General features: G+C 39.4%; 1 protein-coding gene across 1 annotated transcript in view; it reads right to left on the bottom strand.

Moving 5' to 3' along the window:
• DOCK4 (dedicator of cytokinesis 4) overlaps window positions 1-20,079 on the bottom strand; it is a 477,650-nt gene that overhangs the window by 210,449 nt on the left and 247,122 nt on the right. The window contains 4 exon segments of the mRNA XM_010382455.2: window positions 4,201-4,289; window positions 8,752-8,884; window positions 11,106-11,166; window positions 12,008-12,089. Of these exon segments, the coding sequence (XP_010380757.1) occupies window positions 4,201-4,289; window positions 8,752-8,884; window positions 11,106-11,166; window positions 12,008-12,089 (365 nt within the window).

Genomic DNA, 20,079 nt, shown 5'->3' with positions numbered 1-20,079 from the left:
CAAACAGGGCTTTGTAGCAGAAGCCAGGTATAAAGAGCATACATTTGGTTGCCTAGGAATCTGAGCATCACGGTAGGCTGCAAAATGGGAATGGATCTTGCCAAAGGAAGGGGAACCCTTTTTACAAGGCTTTATGGTACAATGGTTTCTTTCATTCTTTGCAAAGGCTACAACACGTAGCTTTTCATTTCAGTACAAAGGCTGTAAATAGAAAAGGTATGACTCATGGGAAAGGGTGGTTTGGATCTCACTTTCTGGTAGGGTTTCACTCAGGATTCCAGTAAGAATAAGGAGCTAGTAAAATTGACAAAGCACATGGAACATGTGGACACATCTAAGCATCGGAGGAACCAGCCAAGGAAACAGAATGTGCTTCCCTTCCTTCCTGAAGTTAATCAGAAGGCCAACAATTAAGTTAAAAGAAACCAGGAAGAGATATTAGCAATCAAATCAGCAGAGAGGAGATGAAGGAAACAAAGTGTAGAAGGGGTTGTTCGTTCAATGGTCCAACATATCAATAATCCAATTGTATTATTCTAAAAGTCTTCATTAAGGAGATTAAATCAGGATCCATTTTGAAACAATGAAGACAGACAACTTAAGAGGTAAGGATAGAATATTCCAGATAGTGGCTTTAAAGTGGGTAAACAATAATAGCTAACACTAAACACGTCACCATATACGAAGTCCTATGGTAAGTGCTTTGCATACATTTTTTTCTTTTAATCTTCCCGATATCCCTTAGAGGATTCAAGCCTAGGATATCCTGCTTGCAGAGAAACAGCTCTTCAATACTACACTATACTCTCTAAGAGACTCCTGTCTGTAAGCAGAAGGAAATTTGTGGTTTGGTTTAACTGGAATCCTGACCTTTAACACAGGTCTTAAGGATACAGGATCACTTATGTTAGGGTCTATCTAGAGATATAAATCAAAGCCTATCATTGAGAACTTCACCAAGATTCAAGAGGCAATTGGGTATCACCTCAGGGTTTGGACAATGATATAGTCAAACAACCTAATAACAGATGAATGTTGTTCTGCATGAGGCATATGTGAAGTGGGAAAGGGCTGGGAGATGAAAAGGAGTTGGGAAAGACATGTAGCCAACAGTTGAACATATCGCGGTGGGTCAAGACCACATCTATGATGGTAGGAAGCTCAGGGACTACATGAGAAAAGTCAGAAGGTCAGGATTAGTTTGGGATTTCTTTATCCATACAGAGGGCAAATGCAAGCAAATTAACAGGACTCATAGGGAGAAAGAACAAGATACACAATGGTTACCAACTCTTCTATTCACAGATTAATAGGCAGAAAGAAAGGAGCAGGGAGTAACGGATTTGTTTGTGATCCACAGAACTTAAAAAAATGCTAGCCTTTAAACAGAGCCTGGAGTAGCACTGACTCAGAAGTATAATGTGAATCATGAATAAAATTTAAATTTCCCTAGTAACTATGTCAAAAAAGAAAAAAGAAAAAAATTAATAGCATATTTTATTTATCTCAATATATCCAAAATGTTATCATTTCAACATGCAATCAATATGAAAATTATTGATGGGATATTTTACATTCTTCTTATTGGGCCAAGTCTTCAAAATCTGGTATGTTCTTTACAATTACAGCATATCTGAATTCTAGTGGTATACTAGGTTCATGTCTAACTGTCAATAGCAACATATGGCTGCTGCCTCCTGAATTGGACAGCACAGGTCTAGGGTAAATTTAAGGACAAAATGATGGTTACTGGTATCAAGAAACACCAAAAGGTTTAGAGTAGAACTGGATTTGGCTGGAAGTCTACCAACGAATTCCACAAGATATGTTCTCTAAAAAACAGCAGCTTTACCATCTTACTGAGGGGTACTGAAATTAAACCATTTTATCCATAGACAATCAGGAGAAGTATACATATACATATATATACACACACACATATACATATATACATATATATATATATTTTTTTAGATGGCGTTTCTCTGTGTCACCAGACTGGAGTGCAGTGGTGCGATCTTGGCTCACTGCAACCTCCAACTCCCTGGTTCAAGCGATTCTCCTGCCTCAGCCTCCAGAGTAGCTGGGATTACAGGCACGCGCCACCATGCCCAGCTAATTTTCTGTATTTTTAGTAGAGACGGAGGTTTCACCATGCTGGCCAGGATCGTCTCAATCTCCTGACCTTGTGATCCACCCGTCTTGGCCTCCCAAAGTGCTGTGATTATAGACATGAGCCACTGCACCCGGCCGAGAATTATAATTGTTTTGTGGGAAAAGAGAAGACAAGCATACATAGTAGTTCCATGTTGTACTTCATTTCTCCTGTCTCCTGTGAGTCTTTTAGAGACTCTGCCCTCAATATTAAGTACTCCAAGTGTCTTGTTTGTTTAGGTAGATACAGGACTTTGTCCAAAGCAAAGGGCCATCTGCATCAAATAAAACCCAAGTTATCTCTCCAACTCTTGGGAGAAGGAGGAGAAAACTGACCTCACCACTCATTACAGTCTGAAGCATTGCCACATGTATGAGTTAGAGGTACTTATGGCTCTCACGGAACTGAACGACAAAGCTCTGTCTACAGTGATTTTCTCTTTGCGGGTCAGTTTGGTCTAGCAAGATGTGCAAGGGTCTGAAAAAAAAAAGTGGTTTGAATTTAAATTCCAGTTCTCCTAATTGCCAGGTGATTTGGACTGCAACAAAAATATCTATATTCAAGGTGCTTTTAAAAATCAGTCTTAAAAAACAACGCATTCAGTTCAAGAAACAACTTACTTAATTTGAAGTTTCTTTATGTCAATCAAAGCACATGACTGCATACTTTGTTTTGCTTCAATGTGGGTCTGAACGGTGGATAAGAACAAACAATATTCACCAAGTTTCTGTCACTGACCAAACCTAAAGATGTCATTATATATGCTATGCAATCTATATATGCTATATAATATAGTATATACTATATGTTACTAGTACAATACTGTGTACCTCATATGACTTATAGTGGTATATAATATTTCAGTTCCTCTCTGAACAAGCACACACACATTTTTCTTCACATGCCACTGCAGTCAGCATCACTTTCCTTTTTAGCCAACTTCAATGTGTGAATCTGTATGTTTGTCAATAATGTCGAAGCTCAAAGCCAGCCATAGGCACCGAAGCACGTTTTTTGTTGTTGTTGTTGTTTGTTTTTTGCTTTTTTTTTGAAACGGTGTCTTGTTCTGTCATCCGGGCTGGAATTCAGTGGCGTAACCTTGACTCACTGCAAGCTCCGCCTTCTGGGTTCATGCCATTCTCCTGCCTCAGCCTCCCGAGTAGCTGGGACTATAAGCGCCTACCACCATGCCCGGCTAATTTTTTGTATTTTTTTTTAGTAGAGATGAGGTTTCACTGTGTTAGCCAGGATGGTCTTGATCTCCTGACCTCATGATCTGCCTGCCTCGGTCTCCCAAAGTGCTGGGATTATAGGTGTGAACCACCACGCCCAGTCGCAAAGCATGTTTTTATTGGACCTCACTAAAAATTGCTATTTATCAAACTTATTTCTGCAGAATAGTCACAAATCCAAGCATCATATTTGTCATGCAATTTTTAGCTTTTTTTTTTTTTTTTTTTTTTTTTTTTGAGACAGAGTCTTACTCTGTCACACAGGCTGGAGTGCAATGGCGTGATATCGGCTCACTAAAACATCCGCCTCCCGGTTCAAGCAATTCTCCTTCCTCTACCTCCCGAGTAGCTGGAATTACAGGCATCTGCCACCATGCCCGGCTAGTATTTTGTATTTTTAGTAGAGACGGGGTTTTACTATGTTGGCAAGGCTGGTCTTGAACTCCTGACCTCAGGTGATCTGCTCATCTCGGCCTCCCAAAGTGCTGGGATTACAGATGTGAGCCACTGTGCCAGGCCAATTTTTAGCTTTCAATAACGACTTAGGGGTATGAAGACGTGGTACCAAAGAGCAAATTTAGATTATCTTTTTCATTTCAACAAGAATGGAACACATTTTTTATAGGGAGTCATAAGTGCAAGCCTATCATAGCATAGGAAGATGTACCAGAATGTTCATTGAGCATTTTTAAAGCTAGGGAGTGAATAGAGAGAAAAACAAAGGGCTGATAATTTCCTTCCTACACAGACAAATAACTAAAAAAGGGCTTGGAATGAAAAGTATAGGGAAAGTCAGTCAGCCCATACACTCACCTGCATTGGAGCCAGTCAAGTTATAACGTGCATTCAGCTTTTTAATGATGTTCTCATGGATTTGGTACCACTCACTCTCTGTGTTACACCTATGAAAACATTAACACTCTGTTAAGCTTTAATGATGCATGCAGTCAAGCAGTGATCCTCATAGTACACCTGCCCTTTTCATTGTAACCACTATAATGTACTTCCTTGGAGTCCCCATCAACCTGCTGCAACTGACTGTCAGTTTTAGCATGGTTGTCCCAGGATGAGAAAGAATGCCCGTATCTGGTAATGCCTGACCACCTACCTCCTGACAGAAGCAGCTGGGATTAACAACTCACAGATTACAAGTGGCCCCAAAACAGACAGAAATCTCAGAGAACAATGCATACAGGGGAAGGCAGCCCCAACTGAGTTCAACTCCCCAGATTCAAATTCTCACTATTAATCAAGCTATGTTCTTTAGGTGAGTTTATTTACTCTTGTCTTAATTTCCCCATTTTTGAAATACGGATAATATACTAGAACTTTAAATAAACATGGGCTTAGGGTAATTCCTGGCATATAATAAATGCTCAGTAAATTAGTTCTCATTAGCAAGTCTCTGCCTACTGTAACATTACCAGATTTGCCCGCATCAAAATGCAGCAAATTAAGCAAAATGAAATTGACATTAACACAGCTTGTACTGGCAAAAGACTGGCAGGATTTACCAAAGAATAATAAAATTACTCTTTCAGATCTTCCACAAGGGGCATCTCTCCATCTTTTCACAGCAATCTGTACCTCTTTCTCTTAGGTTTTATCACTCATTAGGTCATGTTATCTTTGTTTACATGGTGTAGTTCACCTGAGAGACTGTTAAGGTTCTTGAGGACTGGATCTAGGACTGGCTGATTTCAGAGTTTCCTTTAGCACCTTGAAACTGTCAGTGGCATGAATGGATGGATGGCTGGTTGGCTGGGCTGGATGGATGGATGTCCCTCCGCCTGGTAACTCATAATGATTTGTAAGCATGTGGTTCTGCTATCCATCCTTACTGCCACTACTCTCCCAGATTGACTGGGGAAAACTTCCTTCATCTGAACATATGTGTAAATTCACTGCTTTATTAGCCATGAATGTGTCCTCCCAAGAGGCCTGAATATCAAGATTCTGTACACTATCAATCAAAATCTCCCACAGTACAGGTCCTGTTTCCTAGTGATCAAGTCTGAGGCAGATAATTCACAATTATTTGCTTACATATTTATTTATTTTATCACCACAGGATTTTGCAGGATGAACATGATGGAGGTGATTTTTGAGCCAGTTAACAGTGGGATACCAAAATGAGCACTGAATCTTAGAGGGCTGGAAAATTAAGATGGAATGAAACCATCCCACCTGTCCAGTTGTAAGACACCAAATTGCCATTTAGCACATTCTGCCTCCAGTTTTCTTATTTTAGCCCAGTGGGGAAGAAAGAAAGACGGCTTGCTTCCTATTAGATAGTTAAATGATTCCAGAATTCATGCTTTTAACCTACAAAACTCAAAACTCAAAAAAAAAAAAAGCTCCTGAAGTACGTGACTAAAATATCTTCCAGGCTCAGGCAGGCATTTGCTACTGTTCTTTATTTGAGTCCCAGAGGGGCTGGGGGTTCAGTCACCTTAACACATAGAAATTTCTCCCAAATTGTTTCTAACAGGCACTTTCCCATGTTTGACTAAATTCACAGTTCCTTCCTAATCTACAGTGACTGTTTTGACTGGTTAGTATTACTCTTGAAACAGCATCATCATTTGCTGAATGGGCATTTTTCAGGAATTTATCTTCTATTAAAAATTACCTAAAACTTTATTTGATGCTTATGGAAAAGCAGACAATAAAACACACACACACACACACACACACACACAAACAGCAGAACAATTTGTCTTCACGAGTGTGACTGTCTCCCATTGGCAGGGCTGGAATGCATGGGTCTTGTTCCACTGGCTGCATAATCAAGGGTGATGATGGGACTGTCCATCCCTCTGTTTTCCCAGTGGCAGGATAAATACAATACTTGCTACTCACGCCTGGAGAGACTACTTTAAGAAATGATGAGAGTGGGTTTGTGAGGAATTTCAGTTTGCTTCAAAAGCCACATAACAGCAGCATCATCACCTTACTCGACTATGGTGTGAAATAACACCTGGAAAAACACAAACTACTAACTGGAGAGCTCAGGTGTTGGAGCGAGATAGCCCTGACCTCAAATCTGCTTCCTTTCCTTACTAGCTAGGCAACATGGGGCAAGTTGTTTAACTCTCGTTCCCCTATGTGTAAAACTGAGCTAGGAGCATCTGTCTGCTTCATGGGTTTGTTGTGAGGACAAAAGGACATGACACATGCTAAGTGCTTAACACAGTTCCTCACACATACTGTGCACACAGTAAAGGGTGGTTATTAACAGTCATTAGTATCTCAAATAAATTACGTTTTATGACCACCAGTTGAGCACGGAAAGAAGGGCGTCATGGATTTAAGCTTAACCACTGAAATTGAGAGTTGCTACATGATAAAAAGAGTAGTAACTTTTACCACCCACTAATTTCACCAAAAGTTTTCAAGTTTAACATCAACATCACAGGCACTTTCCTTTTTAAGAGGGATGAAGAGAGTTTCCGGTCCTAAACCATACACTACAGATAAATCTTTGTCAATGAATTATTAAATGTGTTACATAGGTCCCATTGGATGGAGAGTAGAAAAATCCATGAAACCCTGCAGCAGAGGTCAAAAAGGCAATTTTAAGTGTATGTCCCACAGGCAGTGGGCCACCTGTGTTACCATCACCTATGAAAAATCTACTGGCACATATTAGGTATATTAACACAACCTCCAGAATGGAATACGAAAGCCAGTTCACTCATGCAGGTAGTCAACGGTGTGGTCCTCAAACCAGGAGTGTGGAAACCCTATTGAGTCTGCTCTGAAGATGTTGCTGTATATCAGGTCTCAATGTCCAAGGGAGGTGGGGAGGTGGCATGGTGGTGTGGGCCAAACCCATGTGCATTTAAAAAAATCGCTTAACTTAGTATTTGGAATATATCAAGTGACTTTCTTAGTAGAGAACCACGGGTTAAACTGTATCCCCCAACAAAGGTAATGTTGAAGTCCTAACCCCCAGTACCTCAGAATATGACCTTATTTGAAAGAGGCTCTTTACTGAGGTACTCATATAAGAAGGTTATCAGGGTGAACCACACTCTAATATGACTGTATCTTTATAAAAAGGAGAAATTTGTAGTTGGGCATGGTGGCATGCACCTGTAATCCCAGCTACTCAGGAGGCTGAGGCAGGAGAATCTCTTGAACCTGGGAGGCAGAGGTTGCAGTGAGCCGAGATTGCTCCACTACACTCCAGCCTGAGTGACAGAGCGAGACTCTGTCTCAAAAAAGAAAAAAAAAGGGGGGGAAGGGATGGGGTGGGGGATTGGTCCCAGAGAAAGCCATCAACACCATGTGAAGATGAAGGCAGAGATCAGAGTGATGCGTCTACAAGCCATGGACCCCCAATGACTGCCAGCAAAGCACCAGAGGCCAGAAGAGAGGCACAGAGCAGATTAGCCCTCAGAGCCCTCAGAAGGAGCCAACTATACTAATACCTTGATCTGGGAACTGTGAGACAACACATTTCTACTGTTTAAAATCTATTTATAGGCCAGGCGCGGTGGCTCACACCTGTAATCCCAGCACTTTGGAAGGCTGAGGTGGGCGGATCACGAGGTGATGGAGACCATCCTGGCCAACATGGTGAAACCTTGTCTCTACTAAAAATACAAAAAATTAGCCAGGCGTGGTGGTGAGCACCCGTAGTTCCAGCTACTCGGGAGGCTGGGGCAGGAGAATGGCATGAACCCAGGAGGCGGAGCTTGCAGTGAGCTGAGATCACACCACTGTACTCCAGCCAGTGCAACAGAACAAGATTTGGCCTCAAAAAAAAAAAAAAAAAAAAAAATCTATTTATGCCTAGTATTCCATTATTAGAACGCTAAGCATGTGGAGTTATTTATATCCTACTGCTGCAGGTCATCGCCAAGGTATGATTGCAAAAATTTTAAAAAATTGCAACCTCAGGCACAAATGGGTTAAGCCACGTGGTTTGTGGTACTTTGTTATGGCAGGCCCAGCAAACTAACACCTAGAGTAGGATGGAAGTCATCTGGGCTTTCCTTTCCCAATTCTAATTAATTTACTTCAAAAAGTACTTTCACTTTCCAAGAAAACACTGACTGTCTGAAGGTAAAGAAGTGCTAGGTTTATAAATTCAAAGGTGGTATCCCACATAGTAGATGGTCTACCTAACTGGTAAACTGTCTGTACTCATTGGTTCTTGATTCAGTAATTCTTCTGACTGGCAAATTGTGGCTTGTGGGCTCACTGGCAACAAGTCTACAGATTACTGGGTTTTTGAGGAATGGCTCATAAACTACCCATTGTTCTTCTCTACCCACGTAAAGTAGCATTTGCCCAAGTAGGACCCACATGCACCCCTGTACCCACCCCAGCCTCCAGCATGTGCACGTTTCTTACATGTACACTTTCAGAATGAGGTCATCCTTTGTCTCTCCTGTTAGCAGGTCAGCGATGCTGAGAACTGCACAGCCAAAGGGTCGTCGGTACTGGACACTACAGGCATTCTTTTTTTCTCCTGCTCCCATTCGACCTGTTCAATTAAAGAGCAGGCATTACCCATGGAGCCATTTGATTAGATGCATTTGAGCTAGAGAAACATACAGCTATAAGATAGGCCATATGAAATGTAACTGGGCAATAAAGAGCACCCAGGTTGGGCATAACAGAAGATATTGCTTCAGTTCTAGATTCTCTTCTCCAGTCACCTAGCTGTGTGACTTTGGGTAAGCAGCTTAAATTCTGGGCATCAGTTGCCATCTATAAAACACAAAGATTAGAACAGATCCCATGTTTGGGAACCATCCCCTGGCCCCTGAGATTCGTGAAGGCATCCCAGGAAGTTCATGTCACTGAAGGCAGTAATGGTGACTCTTCCATTTTCTATTTTTAAACAAATTACATATCAAAAAAACTATTTCAAACATTTCACCTGTGACTAGAGTAGTCTGAGGTTGTCTGAAGTATGGCAAGTAAGCACAGGTGATCAAATGCGCATGCTCCTGCCTCAGCTCTCAGGCTGTTCAGAACTCAGTTATCACCAAAATAGTTTTAACTGTTGTAAAGTTTTAACTTGTTTAGATTGTTACATGAACATGTAACAATGAACAAGTATTCATTTCCCCAAAACTGAGGACAAGGATAGAGAGGTAATTTCTGATTCAAAATTCATTTTAATGACTTAATGACCATAACAATGTTAATAAAAAGTGCAATTACAAGTCAAACACCAAGCATTTCAAAGGCTGCCCTGTGATGGGCAGTACTACTGAGGCAGCTTCCTTGGCAATAACACAGTGAGTGAAGTCCATGGGCCAGAAGGGCACATACTCACTTTGCTGCATGTTTTTTTACCACCCCAAACCCCTAGATATCTTTGAGAAAGTTCTGAAAACAAAAGTGGTTTACTTTTTCTCTTACTGCTGTCAGATATTATATTAAAATTTTAGCAATGTTTACACGAAGATACATAAAACCATATTTTACTTTAACCATTAGTATTACATTTGAATTTAAACAAACACAGATTAAATAACAAACTACCTCTGCCATCCTAAGAACAGACAGGCTTTATCTCATAAGAAAACAGCAGCATGGGTTCTAACTTTTCCAACCTTTTCAAAGATTCTTTCCAATTTTTTTCATAGACTCATTTATAAAAAGAAAAAAACAACACAAAAAAGTGTCTGCTTGTTATTTCTACTGTCCTTCAAATACAAAAATAGCATAAAATGTAAACAGGTTTTCAGAGTAGATTTTAAGAGAAAATCTATGCTGGAATGAAAGCATGTTTTTTATAGTCTCACTCAATGCACAATATAGTTATCGTGTACATAAAACCAAAGCCTATAAAAATAAATCACCTTGCAGGACTGCATGGCAAGGTATTACTAGCTCACAGAAGTATTCCTAGGCTAGTAACGGAGTACAGTTAGTGAAGAAGTGGGAACAAATTCCCAATAATGACTGGTTAGACTTAATGGAAAAACTGTGTAGGTTACACCATTCCTCATTTCACCTAGCTTCTCTGCCATAAAATGTCTGCTTTTAGAGGCATTTTATGTGTAAAAACGAGGGAACACATTCTGGTTTCATTGAGCAAGTTCATCACAGAACATCAAAGTGGGTTCTGCTACATTATATAAGTGTTTTCATTCATAGTCAAATCAAATTTGAGGAAAACTAGGGTCAACAAAGCTAGACAGGCATATTTATTTTTCCCTTCAGGACTTCTCAGACCCCTTAATAAGCTGATGACATTATACAAGTTAAAAAAACATTCAGTATTCACTATTTCACAGCCTGTTTTTTGAAGCACCTTCTGGAATAACGCTCTGAAGCATTCTGCACTTTGGAAAATTTATGTAGAGCCAATTTCTATAGAGCTTTCATTAACTTATAGGAAACTCAGCTCTGAAAAATTCATTTTATGCTAACAGAATTTAGAATTTTAACAGACAAACACAACATTTTGGAATCAAATACATTTAGGAAGGCTAGCAGAACAAAATCAAACACAACAAACTTCTTAATCACTTATATTAAGAGACCAGAATCTGTTTATGGTAGGTGAGGAGGTCATACGTGGGGTTGGGAAGGTCAGGGGACAATTCACAACTTCTGTGATTCTTGGATTCAAATCTGGCTTTGATATCTTTCTAATTCCGACAGCAAATAAATCACAACATAGAAACCTCTCGGCATTTCTCCTCTCTGTTCCTTGCTCCTACTGCACTGACAAGTGCTATACCTACCGATTCGGATAATGTGCACGGTGATATAGACGTCCTTTCTTAGCTCACTGCTACCCAAATCCTACAAACAAACAAAGTTTGGTTATTTTGGAAGACATGAGCTGCACTTAAAGGGCAGAGCACTTTATTTTCACAAATAAAAGAAGAAAGAGATGAACACAGACATTCTTAATGGAATGTTTGTAGCAGAAGTACATGATTTAAATCCTGTTCTAAAAATAGCATTACAATCAACCTTAGGTCAATTGATACCAAGTAATATACTTTAAAGAAGAAAGTATTATTGATTTAATCTCTCACTCATTCATTCTTTAAACATTTATTAAGCACATATTAAATACCAGCTGTCTTGCTGAGCGTGATCACTGGTTTTTTTTTTTGCTTTTGGAGATGGAGTTTCGCTCTTGTTGCCCAGGTTGGAGTGCAGTGGTGCAATATTGGCTCATTGCAACCTCTGCCTCCCAGGTTCAAGTGATTCTCCTGCTTTAGCCTCCCGAGTAACTGGGATTATAGGTGCCCGCCACCACGCCTGGCTAATTTTTGTATTTTTTAGTAGAGATGGGGTTTCACCATGTTGGCCAGGTTGATATTGAACTCCTGACCTCAGATGATACACCTGCCTCGGCCTCCCAAAGTATTGAGATTATAGGCGTGAGGCACCGTGTCCGGCAATCATTGTTATACTTTGGTAATAGTATAACAGAAGCAGTAATACACTAACGGAATTAAAGTAATCCTGGAAGGTGATATTCAGAATTCTGGGCACTAATGTAATCTGCGTGTTATTTACATAAAGTTTAAAAGCAAATTCACTGTGTTCTCTCACAGTAAGTTATTTCTCCTAAATAGTATGAATCATAATTGGATGAATCTGCCTTATGAATGAAACAAGATCCACTCACCACAAAGAGGGAGCAATGTCGTTCCGGTTTATCAGGGGCTTTGGGAAGCCCGTTTCTATTCAGCCTCAAGAAAAATCTCTCACTACAAGAGAAAAACCGTTTAACAATTTGAAAAATTGTTTAATAGTTAAAGATTTATCCCTCTGTAACTACTCTTCATCACAACAGGTAAGCTAAACATTAGGTTGTTCATTTAACATCAACACTGCTTTTATATAAATTAGTAGAGCTCCGAAGACAACAAATATTTGCTTCACTTCTGATAAAACCAGCAAAACAGCAAGTGCAAAGGCAGAAAGCACCTATATACAAACAGACATTAACTTTTGAAAGACTTGAGTACAATTTTATATCAGTAATATCATTATTCCAAAAAGCAGAAATAAATGCACTAAAAGAGAAAAATATGACATGTTTAATGTGTTTGTAACTAAGATTTCTTTTTCATGTTTTATGTCACATTACTTAATTAGCATTAAGGACATTCTGAGTGCTAACTATCTATTAGAAGGCTTCATATTTTATGGTCTTATAAGTCTCTAATCTGTAACACAAGCAGAGATTTCAAAAATGAAACTTAAATATTCTTTGGTCTACAAACGAACAGAAGATCTCAAAATACTCCCACTGAACTTGCATTTGAAAATACAGTGCCACCAGGAGCTGCGGTGGCTCAGGCCTGTTGTTCTTGTGCATAAGGAGGAGAGGCTAGGTGTTCGAGGCCAGCCTGGGCAACACAGAAACCTCTCATCTATATAACCAAAAAGAAAATACAGTGCCACCTAGGATTTAATGAAAACATAAATAATGCTGTTGATCAGCCATGAATTCATAGCAATAAATACTTACGGATGCCATTTATTTATTTATTTTTATTATTTTGAGACAGAGTCTTGCTCTGTCACCCAGGCTGGAGGACAGTGGTACGATCTCAGCTCACTGCAACTTCTGTCTCCTGGATTCAAGAGATTCTCACACCTCAGGTCTCCTGAGTATCTGGGATTACAGGTGCATGCCACCATGCCTAACTAATTTCTGTATTTTTAGTAGAGACAGCATTTCACCATGTTGGCCAGGCTGGTCTCGAACTCCTGGCCTCAGGTGATCTGCCTGCCTCGGCCTCCCAGTGTGCTGGGATTACAGGCGTGAGTCATTGCACCTAGCCATGGATGCCATTTAGATCCAAGGTAATGTACATGTGACACTATTTATGTTCAACAAAAGAAAACAAATATAAACCCACAAAAAATCTACCAGCTACTGTGGGCTTCAAATTTTAACTGAATTTCAATATCCTGGTTCCAATGACAGAATTAAATAGTTGGCTGCCTCAGGCAATGAGCACACAACCAACATCTACAGAATGTAAAATGCTGTAGCTTTGGTCAGTGTAGCTTCAGTCTAGGGAACAAGCAGAGAAATGGAGAACAGGACACCAATAAAAGGCTCAGAACATGTTATCACCCGATCCTTACCTTAAATAATGGTTCTGGGCCGGGCGTGGTGGCTCAAGCCTGTAATCCCAGCACTTTGGGAGGCCGAGACGGGCGGATCACAAGGTCAGGAGATCGAGACCATCCTGGCTAACATGGTGAAACCCCGTCTCTACTAAAAATACAAAAAACTAGCCGGGCGACGTGGCGGGCGCCTGTAGTCCCAGCTACTTGGGAGGCTGAGGCAGGAGAATGGCCTGAACCCGGGAGGCGGACCTTGCAGTGAGCTGAGATCCGGCCACTGCACTCCAGCCTAGGCGGCAGAGCGAGACTCCGTCTCAAAAAAAAAAAAAAAAAAAAAAAAAATAATAATAATAATAATAATAATAATAATAATAATGGTTCTGTCATTCAAATACATACGAGGAGATATGAGAACCATAAACAGATCTCTAAGGAAGCATATGAATTTGAATTTATGGCTGTTTTGGAACACTTATTCTCTTTGGTGATCTAAGTCTAGACAGATATGTTTAATAGAATCAATACTTGGCTTGTCTCACTTTTTACTTATATTATGCCTATTTTTGACTTCTCATATGAGAAAGGGCAGCCAATACATATTTCTATGGGGCCATTTTCACTTTTATTACCTATATTTTTCCCCCGAAAACAGATGGCCAATAAGGCATGCATGAAGAGAATAAAAATTGCTGTAAGTATCCTCAATTGAAGCTAAAGTTCACATGTGATATTATTCCGAACCAGAGGCTGGGAATGATAGCTACAACCGAGGGTGCAGAGATAAATTAATCTTATCCAATTGTCATTTACTATAATTCAAGGAAAATGAGTGTAAGCTCTCTTGACAGTAAAATAAAATTCATTATTATTTCAAATTTACCATTTTAATTATTATTATTATTATTTTTTGGCTGGGGGGACAGAGTCTCACTCTTTCACCCAGGCTAGAGTACAGTGGCACAATCTCGACTCACTGCAATATCCGCCTCCTGGATTCAAGCGATTCTCCTGCCTCAGCTTCCTGAATAGCTGGAACTACAGCTGTGTGCCACCACACTTGGCTTATTTTTGTATTTTTTTTAGTAAAGACAGGGTTTCACTACGTTGACCAGGCTGGTTTCGAGCTCCTGACCTGAGATGATTCTCCTGCCTTGGCTTTCCAAAGTGCTGGGATTACAGGCGTGAGCTACCAGGCCTGGACTATTTCAAATTTAAAATCAATGAAAAGGAAATGTGCAAGAATTCATCTTGGGACAAAAGAATTATACTTTAACCTATTATCAGGTAATATATTTTTGGGAATTTACCATTTGACAGGTACTCTGCCAAGGACTTTACATAAATTATCCCATTTTATTCTCACTATGCCTTTAGGAAATAGGTACTATTATCATGACCACTTTACAGATGGGAAAACTGAGAAACAGTAAATAATTTTACTTAAGGTCACAGAGATGGTATGTGGCTCAGCAAGGATTCTATTCCATGTATTAATTCAAAACCTTAGCACTCCACTAGAATGCTATAAGGTAACTTCCTCTTCTTCTCTAGAGAAATATTGAGTAAATATTTCTAGAATATTGAGATAAAGGAGAAGCCATCATTTGCCTGGGGCACCCACTCAGTAGTCAAGTCTGGTCTCAAGAGTTCAAGGTAACTTTCTCCATACCCTTCCTGGGCTAACAGGAGTGAAAGAAGTCAGAATCTTGATTTAGCAGGTTTCAAAGAGGTCTTTGGTTTGAAATTGTTCTCTGGTAGTTTTCTTCCCTTTTTTTTCCCCCGAGAAGGAGTTTCACTCTTGTTGCCCAGTATAGAGTGCAGTGGTGTGATCTCAGCTCATTGCAACCTACACCTCCCTGGTTCAGGTGATTCTCCTGCCTCAGCTTCCTGAGTAGCTGGGATTACAGGTGTGTGCCACCACGCCCAGCTAATTTTTGCATTTTTAGTAGAGACAGGGTTTCACCATGTTAGTCAGGCTGGTCTTGAACTCCTGACCTCAGGTGGCCTCCCAAAGTGCTAGGATTACAGGTTTGAGCCACTGCACCCAGCCAGTAGTTTTCTTTAATGAAACATGCTTAGAAAAAAAAAAAAAAAAAAAAGATTTGAGAAACAAACTATTTTATTAAACAAACACAAAACTCCAAAAAGATTTAAGAACTCAGCTTTACTTAATCAAAACTGCTAAGGTTTAAGGATGGTATTTAGTCTGTTTCTTAGGAATCAATTACCTATTAACGTATTTATTGATTACATTTTAGCACAAAACATAAGCAATATGAGCATTTTCCCCTCTCCTATATCTTGGACAGTATGTTCTACTTTATATTTTTTGAGATGTAATTAGGTTTGAAGCTCCTCATTATTACCTCTACAGAAACATTCAAAGCAAATTTCACATTATCTTGGTCAGTCTAAAATGATGGACACCAATAAGATTAAAATACAGAAGTCAATAGGGCATTTTCAATATTAAAACCTTAACTTTAATACTGATATAAAATCTAATTCCATATCTGTACATTTCATCAATATTCTGGAAAACAATGTTTCCTAAAGTATTCTATTGCAGAAAGAGATCCTTTTTGCTCTGTCACTATTTTAATTTCACCAGTCTAGACATAATCTTGATTATGCAAGTATTATACTATATCATATCCTGTTTCAGAAAGAATATCAATATGTATTAAGCCAATGACATATACCTTAGCTTAAGCATGCCTTAAGGGGGAGATCAAAATAGATTGAAAACGGGTACTATGGAGAAATAAGTCATGTGCAGTTCTTTTAAAAGCTAGACTTCTTTTAAAAGAAAAAAGAAAAAAAAAGGAAAACATCTATGGCCAATTAAAAAATCCTTTTTATTCATTTGATGACATGCTATTGTTACACCAACTCAAATCAATTTGTCTTCTGCTTTAGTGGTACAGCAACTAATCACTCAGCAAATGGTTTTGTACAAAAAAAAGACCTATAATAACGTATTTTGGAATCTTTGGATTATAATTACTCACCCACACTGAAATGTTTGGAGAATATCAGAAGGTATGCCTTCAATGCCCAGAGAAAAACTGAACAAGTCAATAATATTGCATTCTTTTTTTTTCCTTTCTTTCTTTTGAGACGGAGTCTCGCTCTGTTGCCCAGGCTGGAGTACAGTGGCGCGATCTCAGCTCACTGCAACCTCTGCCTCCCAGGTTCAAGCGATTCTCCTGCCTCAGCCTCCAGAGTTCTGGGACTACAGACACATGCTACCACGCCCGGCTAATATTTACATTTTTTGTAGTGACAGGGTTTCACCACGTTGGCCAGGCTGGTCCCAAACTCCTGACCTCAGGTGATCTGCTTGCCTCAGTCTCCCAAAGTGCTGGGATTACAGGCATGAGCCACCATGCCCGGCCAGTAATATTGCATTCTGGCACATCTTCTGAAGTTCTCCAAATATTTTGCACATACTTTTGTGGCCACACAGAAATATGTTTTTGACAGTCCATTTTAAGTCTGTTCTATTGCAACTCTGTGGTAAGTATGATCAGATGACAAAATTAGTTTTTGTAAACTTAAAAAATGTCCTTCCAAGATATGCGTACTTCCATTACATATATCATTTAGACCTTTTTCCTAAGTGGAAGAGAGGTTTATATGTTTCTTTCCTGTTACATGGTGAGCAACTAGAATACAGGCCCATGAGTATTAACCTTTGTATCTTCAACTTCTAGTGAATGATTTGGTATTCCCAGATGTTTGATAAGACTAACCAAACACAATCTTTTAGGACAAAATAGAGTAACACTCAAATAACTGGAAAGCTTTAATTCTCCACCAACCTTTCCATCATGTCCTTTGCTTTATGGTAGGGAAATGTATGAAACTCTGCAAAAAGGTATTTCAATCCATGATGCCTCACGACCCGACTTGAGATTCTCATATTAACGTCACGGCAGCTCCAGATTCCACATTATTCCATTTAATGCTGTCCTCATGAACATTTTATATTTTTACTATATTCAACATATAGTAATAAAAAAATACTGATATGTTTTCAAATGAGAATACTGTCTTCCTCTTCTTAAAGAATGAATAAGCAAATAGAACATTTCTAGAAACACTGAGAAATGAGAGTTGATACTATTAGCAGCAGAGAAAACTCATTATTTGACTTCCCCATATACTGACATCTTCCAGAGGCAATCTCTCTGCAGGAGAAATTTAGTGTCCACCTGAATTCTGTGTATGAATCATTATGAATCATGATACTATAAATCAAAAATGATTCTTTCTTTGGAAATAAAGAATAATAAATCACAATTATTTATTATTTATAACCTTTCTTCTTCCAACAATCATTTGATGAAATCAGGATAATGAAATAAGAAAATAAATAAGCATCCCTGGGAAAAATCATAAAGGAAAATGTGTACTCTGTGCCAGACCCTATGACTTATGCCTTACATAGCTCTTCTTAATTCTCCTCACCACAGTAGGAGATGGAAACCACTGTCGTGCCCATTTGTCACCCCAGTGACAAAGTGGCAGCTAGGAGATATTAGTAAGTTGGCCAAAGTTGTGTGGTCAGTCAAGAATGGAGCCAGGATATTAAATTCCAGAGTCTGATTTGAGAGTCTCGGCTTTCTACTACAATGCAACCCTGTCTTTGAAAGAACAGAGCACCTCAGAAATGGACAAAGAAGGCATGACCTGGTGGCTCACTACCTGTAATCTCAGCACTTTGGGAGGCTGAGTTGGGAGGATCACTTGACCCCAAGAGTTCAAAACCAACTTGGGGCAAAATAGTGAGACCCCATCTCTATGAAAGAAAGAAAGGAAAGAAAGGAAAGAAAGCAAAGAAAGCAAAAAAGGAAGGAAGAAGAAAGAAAGAAAGAAAGAAAGAAAGAAAGAAAGAAAAAGAGAGAGAGAGAGAGAGAGAGAGAGAGAGAAAGGAAGGAAGGAAGGAAGGAAGGAAGGAAGGAAGGAAGGAAGGAAGGAAGGAAGGAAGGAAGGAAGGAAGGAAGGAAGGAAGGAAGGAAGGAAGGAAGGAAGGAAGGAGGCAGGCAGGAAGGAAGGAGGGAGGGAGGGAGGGAGGGAGGGAGGAAGGAAAGAAAATCAGCCGAGCATGTGGCATGTGCCTATAGTCCCAGGCACTCAGTAGCTGAATAATCCCAGCTACTCAGAAGGCTGAGGTGGGAAGACTGCTTGAGCCTGGGAGGTTGAGGCTGCAGTGAGCCATGATCACACCACTGCACTTCCATGGGGTGACAGGGTAAGACCATGTCTCAAAAAAAAGAAAGAAATGGACAAAGAAGAGCAAGACTAACTATGTCACATAAACCAAGAGATTTTTGTGTGAATATTCTTAATAAAATTAAAACATAATAAGTACAAATGGCCAAGCATAATGTCACACTCCTGTTGTCCCAGCTACTCAGGAGGTTGAGGCAGGAGGATTATTTGAGCCTAGAGGTCAAGTCCAGTCTGGGCAAGATAGCAAAGTCCTTGTCTGGGAAAAAAACTCAAAACAACAACAACAACAAAAACAAATCAACCAAATAAATAAATACACAAACAAAACTGCATGAAGTCAAACAACAACAAAAAAAGCCACAACATATCTGTGTTTACAGAGATTATACCTGTGACCAACTGCTCAGTTGAACTACTGATATTCTGATGTACTCAAAAAGACCTCTAATTATAACAAGTGTGTTTCACAGCATAGTGTGGTAGAAATGTTCTTCCTGGTCATGCAAATAATACAGGAGGCACAGTAGGGATCTGAAGGTCCTGATGGCTTCTCTTCTGTTTCTCAGTAGGATGCTTCTGTCCTCTGTGCCTCCTTGTAAGCCACTCAGTAGAAGTAACCCTTCAGTTGGGGAGGCCAATATCAAAACTTTTGATATTTTATATGAAATACATATAGACTCACATAAAAATTGTTATATTTTTCTGCATGGATTTATATTTATCACTTTTATAGTTCACCTCACATAAGAAGTAAAACTGTTTAGTGATTCAATGAACACAAAAGTTACACAACATGTACTTTTATCCAAAAATATATGACTGGGTAATATCTTCGGTTAAACATGTTGTGAGAAAGATTAGCAAGCTAATCAATCCACAAAAATTACAAAGAACGCTTGTAAACTAATTTTCAACAGTTAAATATCATTGAAATAGATTTATGGTCTCCGAGAAGAACAATAGTAAGAGAGAAAACATTTAGACCGTCATGTTCTATTAAACTGACTGGAAAAACAACTGTCATTTTTTTCTTATACTCATATAAACCAATTTAAAAAACAAAACACAAAACAAAACAAAAAAAAACCCATGTAACATATTTGAAAAAGCAGTCATTTGTCTTAAATTGAACTATGCTAATCTGGGCACAGTGACTCGTGCCTGAAATCTCAACATTTTGGGAGGCAGAAACGAGCAGATCACTTGAGCCTCAGAGTTCAAGATCAGCCTGGGTAACATGGTGAAACCTTGTCTCTACAAAAAATAAAAAAAATTAGCCAGGTGGGGTGGTGCATGCCTGTGATCCCAGGTACTCAGGAGACTCAGATGGGAGGATCACCTGAGCCCAGGAGGTGGAGGCTGCAATAAGCTGAGATC

The sequence above is a fragment of the Rhinopithecus roxellana genome, chromosome 6 (genome assembly GCF_007565055.1).
Source record: "Rhinopithecus roxellana isolate Shanxi Qingling chromosome 6, ASM756505v1, whole genome shotgun sequence".
Lineage (NCBI taxonomy): Eukaryota > Metazoa > Chordata > Mammalia > Primates > Cercopithecidae > Rhinopithecus > Rhinopithecus roxellana.
This window is presented reverse-complemented; position numbering and strand designations above follow the sequence as displayed.